At 39.9% G+C, this 6147-nt stretch overlaps 1 protein-coding gene across 1 annotated transcript; it reads left to right on the plus strand.

The window, feature by feature from the left end:
• Positions 1-321: 321 nt before the first annotated feature.
• On the plus strand, positions 322-5483 carry LOC149239906 (transcription factor bHLH62-like). The gene is made up of 8 exons (XM_089373582.1): positions 322-2640; positions 2985-3215; positions 3339-3404; positions 3568-3636; positions 3741-3812; positions 4346-4564; positions 4731-4824; positions 4925-5483. Exons 1-8 carry the CDS (start codon positions 1612-1614, stop codon positions 4960-4962), a joined length of 1818 nt encoding a protein of 605 aa, XP_089229708.1. The 5' UTR covers positions 322-1611; the 3' UTR covers positions 4963-5483.
• Positions 5484-6147: the final 664 nt, after the last annotated feature.

The following is a 6147-nucleotide window of genomic DNA, read 5'->3' on the forward strand; positions in this document are numbered from 1 at the left end:
TGGGATTGTGACGTCTTATCTCTCTAGTTTTTCTATTGGGTTTTACATGATATGGGTAGATGCTGCCTCTCTATTTCTATTGGCCAGAGTTAGATGTACATGTGCATTCTAGTGATGGCGCATTCGCATTTACCAAATCATGTTGGGACCCAATGGCAATGGATACAGTGCTGAAACTTCATTGTATATAAGGCAGTTGGCAAACAGGTAAAAAGTGGGCAGAGAGGGAAAGTGACATTACTCTGAGTTGAATGTTGGGTGAATGAATACAGCGAAAATCTGATTATTAAGTGAATATTTTAGAGGAATTCGACGGTGGTTAATCATTCATCATCTCATCTTATCATCACGGTCACCGTCTTAATTCTTCTTCTTCCTCCCAGCTGCAAGAGGGGTTCTAAGCAAAGTCTCCATCTTGTAGGCCTGCCGACAGACTAGGACCAAACTTTCAGAGCTGTGAGTCTGGGTAGGATTGGAATGAATTTAATGGCGGGGGACCGTGGGAACTAAGTTTGGGAGATTTGGTACTCGCGTGTACAATGTGGGTGGAGAGGAAAGAGGGTCTAGATGTGGAGGAAGAGCAGAAAGAGATCTGACATTTTGGAGTAAAGGGGTAAAAACTAGGAACGGTGGCTTAATTTGGGAGGAAGAGGAGATGAGCCAAGTTTAGCTAGATGGGAGGATGTGGGTCTGGTGGGGAAAGGGTGTTTGTACAAGGCAAAACAGAAAAGATGAGATGATAAATCTGGTGGGGTGGTCTGCCTGAAGGGCAAGGACTAGGGATCAATTCCATTAGAGGTTGTCCAAACATCTGAGTGGATTAATGCCTGTAAGGTAAGAGGGAGTTGCAATCACTTCAATTCCTGTGTCTGGTTGTTAGAGGGAAACATCTGGCACTTTGACGTTGAAAGCCCGGCGTTTTCTACAATTAGCATTGATCACGGGGTAGTTCCTTGTGTTTTCAAGTTTCAACCCAACCCAACCCAACCCAACCCAACCCAACAATCCAGGGCAGGTCAACTTTTCCTAATTTTGTGCCTTATGTGATTTTACTTTGCTTCTGATAATAGTGTGAATTTGCCCGCTTTTTATATCGTTCCTTGTCCCAAGGAAGAGCCCACTGTCGCCACTGTGAGAATATATATATGTCTTTAGAGGCCCCTTTTCTTCTCTAATCCTCCTTATGAGCTGGGAATTTGAGCAGCTTTGGGAAGTGTAACACACTCTTGACTTGCCTTTCTCTACACTAATATTCTTGCAGTTATAACTGCACATTTCCGCGTCATAAACTACCTCTTCCTTGTTCTTCTTGTTATCTCTTTTTCTGTTTCATGGAAGGAATTTATCTCGTTGATGATGCAAGTATGGGTTGGTTTGAGTTGTAACTGATGGAAATAATGCAGCTTTTTGACCGTGTCAATGGTGACACTCCCTCATGTCTTTTAAACAATGAGAGCCAGGGAGCCATTCTCAGTGTTCTGAGTTGCATATAAGAGTTCTTCTAATGAAAATTATATTACTGAGTCTCCTAAGTATTGATCGATTGGTACACCTCTGCTGAGAGATCAGATTAATTGGGTATACTGACTTGGGCTTTTGTGTCTAGCGATCATGGGTTCTGATGGTAAAGAAGAATTTGGGTTCTCAATGAACTATAAAACATCTGGATCTCCTCCATCTTCGAATTGGCAATCAGCTGTTGCTAATGCAGCCATGAATAATGTACAAGAGAGTTCACTGAGAGTGCCCACTTCCTCAGAATCTCTATCAAGTTCTTTTTTCAGTCTAAACTGGGAACCCCTTATAGAGCAGAGCATTCCTTTCCAGTCGTCATTGAGTCCCATGGTGTCCCCATCTCCGCCTGCCACTAGTTTGCCCTCTGATAGCATTGCTATCAGAGAACTTATTGGGAGGCTTGGTGGAAATCTCTGCGGTGTTTCAGGGCCATTGGGATCAACAATGGATACTGTTCTCAACATGGGTACAGCTTGGAATCCTCTGAATTCTTCGCCAAATCTCAACCTTGCGGTGGATCCATCAAAAGGGGGTCTCTCCATTCAAGGTGCAAAACATACCCCTCCAAACAGTTTAGCACAGTTCTCTTCTGATCCTGGCTTTGCAGAAAGAGCTGCCAGATTTTCTTGTTTCGGGAACCGAAACTATCCTGAACTTGCTACTCCATTCAACTTTCCAGAAGGCGAACCATCGTACAGATCTGCACCAGCTGATAATAGTAAGATCCCAAGAGTGAAAAGTAATCAGTCTCTGAAATCCGGGCTTCCCATCAATCTGCCTAACTTGGCAGAAACGAAGGAATCAAATGCATCTGAGACTCCCAATGAGGGGTCAGAAGCTGACCCAAGATTCACTGACAGGAAAATTAGCAGGCTATCAAGATCTTCTACGCCAGTTTCAATAGATGACATGAAACAGAGACTTGCAACATCTGGCAACGAGTCAGATGAGGCAGAATTAAGTACCGGCCGTGAAGAATCTTCATGTTCCGACCAGATTGCTGGCAGGGAACCAGGTTCAAAGACCTCGAATGAAATCAATGGAAGAAAAAGGAGAGCGCTTTCGAAAGCCAAAGCAAAGGATACACCTTCTGTTGTTGCTTGTTCTGGTGGAAGAGAGACAAAGGTGTGTTTGAAATCTCTCTTATTGACCTGAAATTGATTGATGAAAGGTTTGGATGACAATGTAGCTTTTTAGGATGTGGATTGAGATCCAGGATTCCCGTTGTTGTGGCATTAAAGTATATATTGTTTTTAGCTAGTGAAATGTCTTTCTGAGATGAGAAATCATGACCAATTGTGAGTAGTTGTCTCGTTTTGGCTAGTGAAATAAGTCTCTTGGATAATGATCAATAGTGGGTAGTAATTCAATTATGCAAGTTTTATATGAGTTGAAATACTTGTTTTCATTTGGATGCATACCTTTAATGTAGGTGAATGTTTTAACAAATAGATAACACTCTTTTACAGAGCATAGAAGCGGATGAATCTCCAACAAAGCGATATAAAGTTGCAGAAGCTGGCTCAAATGAGAAGGACGATGCAAAATCCAAGGCCGAACAGAGTACTATTGTGAGCACTGGGGAAAGTAGTCCAAAGCAAACCAAAGATATCGTCAAAACGCCGGAACCACCAAAAGATTACATTCATGTGAGAGCAAGGCGAGGCCAAGCTACTGACAGCCACAGTCTTGCAGAGAGGGTAAGTACGAAGCTGACCACTTCATTCTAATTTCCCTTTTAGAATTAAGTTCGTGATGGGTCATTCCTATGCCATTGCCTCGATGAAATCAAAGTCAGGATAAAAGTGTTCAATTTATGACAGGTGAGAAGAGAAAAAATCAGCGAACGCATGAAGTTTTTGCAAGATCTTGTTCCTGGCTGTAGTAAGGTACCACAGTTTCATGGCTTCTGTGGTTCTTTTATTCAGGAGTTTAATTCTTGCAATTAGTTTTGCAAAAACTAGCACAATATATCTCCACTTTGAGGAATTCCTATCCAGCATGTTATGCACTTCAAAACATTTTGGAATAACAGAGATACTTGTCCTGCAGGTAACAGGCAAAGCAGTAATGCTTGATGAGATAATAAACTATGTACAGTCATTGCAACGACAAGTCGAGGTAATGTTGTGGAATTAGCTTTGTCTAAGGTTGATTCTGTAGCAGGTTCCTAGTTTTATCCAGTGAATGGATCATACTTAGCTTGGCTGTCTGTTCTGTTACAGTTTCTATCTATGAAGCTTGCAACTGTCAACCCCAGGCTGGATTTCAATATGGATGGAATCATTGCTAAAGATGTAAGTCTGGTCTGTTGTTTGAAAAGTCCTAAGTTGTGGATTTTCAAGGGAAAGCTTTATTCTTCAAAATTGAGAATAGGTTACAGTCTACAGATGAGATGATTTGTAACGTTGATCAGATCAATGTCAAGATAAATTTAGAAAGGCTGTTAGTCGCATAGAAAGTTGTTGAAGGGTTTTATTCCTGATAACTGCTTGAATATTTGACCTGCCTGTCCCTAACAGAACCTTCTAAAGCATATGGATTTAACAAATCTATGCCTGTTCAACCGAGTTGCTATTGTCTTTTACCAAGTGTTTTGTGAACTTATTGCTGCTAGTTAATCTGATTAGGACGAATGTATCGCTTCCATCTCATATTTTATTATCTTAATGGGATCTAAAAGTGCCATTTTGATTTCAACGAGAGAAACTTATCACTTGCATTCATTGAAAAAAATACCCGCAATTAAAAATGAAAACTGATATTGTGAAGAGTAACTCAAACAATATGTGAGCAATTTCTTATATGTAGTTCGATTGGTCAATCACAGATGCTGCAATCACACGGTTCTTCACCAAGGATGCTGTTTGCCACAGACCCTACTGCAGCATTTCCTCAGCTTCTTCCGCCACAACAGGGTCCTGTTCAGGTTGGTGTGACCTGTGGAACAGAGGGACATCGAATGGGGCACACTGTAGAAGGAGCACTCAGAAGGACAATGAATCCCCAGCCACCCTGTATCGATGGGTATGGAGATTCCATTCCTCAGGTATCTTCATTTTTATGTTGGATTTCTCAGCACACATCGAAATTTTAGTGTCAAACTTGTTTGCAACTTCTATTGGCTTGCTTTTTTCAAGTATTTAGCACAACAACATTCTGGATTTGATTTTAACTGTCAATTTTTGCAACTGTTGAATTCTCAATGTTTATAGGTTGCAAATGTTTGGGATGAAGATCTGCAGAGTGTTGTTCAGATGGGATTTGGGCAAAATCGACAAAGTCCTTTCACATCTCAAGGATTTCATGGTAAGTGCAAAGATGTAAAGACCCTAAGCTTCGGATTCATACTTACTTTATATGCCTAAAGTAGAATTCAGTTTCTTACCATTTAAGTTTCTGATTGCAGGTTCTGTACCAACAAACCACATGAAAATTGAGCTCTGAGTCTATTGCCTCTTTTACCCGGTTTAATCTGAGAGAGAAATATTCAGCGATTCTAAGAATCTCTGGTAACTTATAATCACAATGGGAAGAAGTTCTATTCCTAAAATATTCACTTGGCGCTGAAGAATTATATCTGGGTGCTCTGAGCTTTACGTAAATATGGGTAGAGTTCACTGCTTTTCCCATGCCTCTGTAATTCATTGGCATTAGTATTCTGAAATTCTATTGCAATCAATAGGAAGGATGATTGCACTCGTGTTGTGACAGCAAGTTTATGATGGTATGGGTCCCTGAGAGTATGTTCCACAATCCCAATGTGAATAGTTTAGATTAATTGTGTTCCAGTGGTGAAAATTAAAGTAACACCACATGTACCATGGTAGAAACCTGAGGCAGTTTGTTAACTTGTGCTGAAGCGAGACATTCATGGACATTCATGACCATATCGTTTGTAATCATCAATTTATCGAGATCTGATTGTGCCATGGATTCATATACAAAATGGGAACTGTTTTTGTGAAGATACTGTTGAAATTGTTGTAAAAGTGGCTGATGTGATATATGAATGGCAGTAATTTGGAGTACTAAAGATATTAACTTGCATTTTACATACTAAAGTTATCAGAGAGAAGTTAATCAATTTGGCTTTTGAATCATCAATAATTATAGACTGTCATTTTGTCCAGGGTTTAAATAAGAATATTTCATATGCAGTGCAACTTAAAAGTCAATGTTTCCACTTTGTCTTGGATGAAGAATTCAAAGTGGCAAATATAATTTAGACAGTGACCATGAAACAAGTCATTTTCTTGCTTCTAACCTCCAGTTAGTAGTTACATTGCACATATTTCCTTGAAAGGAGAAGGTATTTTTGGAGGAAGCTTCGAGGGTCAAGAGGTTGGTTAAGAAATTGACCAATCTAAGATTAGTTAGGCAAGATTGCAAGATTTTCTATTATTTAGTGGCAGTCCTTGATAACCACTGAAAGTTACTAGGATGTCTAGAAGGCGAGATTTTCTATTATCTGGTTACAGTGCTTGATAATTACTAAAATTTCACGTGGATATCTAGAAACCAACTTATTACAACAAGCTCCAAAATAGCTGCAAATATAAACACATAATTTTATGGACTGAAACATCCAAACAGGGAAAACCCAGATTAATTTATCACTGGAAATTCCTA

The sequence above is a fragment of the Pinus tabuliformis genome, chromosome 8, assembly GCF_031772625.1.
Source record: "Pinus tabuliformis cultivar Carrire ecotype Pingquan chromosome 8, CPIR1, whole genome shotgun sequence".
NCBI classification, from domain to species: Eukaryota; Viridiplantae; Streptophyta; class Pinopsida; order Pinales; family Pinaceae; genus Pinus; species Pinus tabuliformis.

Excerpts from the sequence above, each read along its gene's own strand:
- LOC149239906 (XM_089373582.1), top strand. The coding sequence starts at position 1,612 with ATGGGTTCTGATGGTAAAGAAGAATTTGGGTTCTCAATGAACTATAAA. Across the intron at positions 2,641-2,984 it reads CTGGTGGAAGAGAGACAAAG|AGCATAGAAGCGGATGAATC; the intron begins GTGTGTTTGAAA and ends ACTCTTTTACAG. Across the intron at positions 3,405-3,567 it reads TTGTTCCTGGCTGTAGTAAG|GTAACAGGCAAAGCAGTAAT; the intron begins GTACCACAGTTT and ends CTTGTCCTGCAG.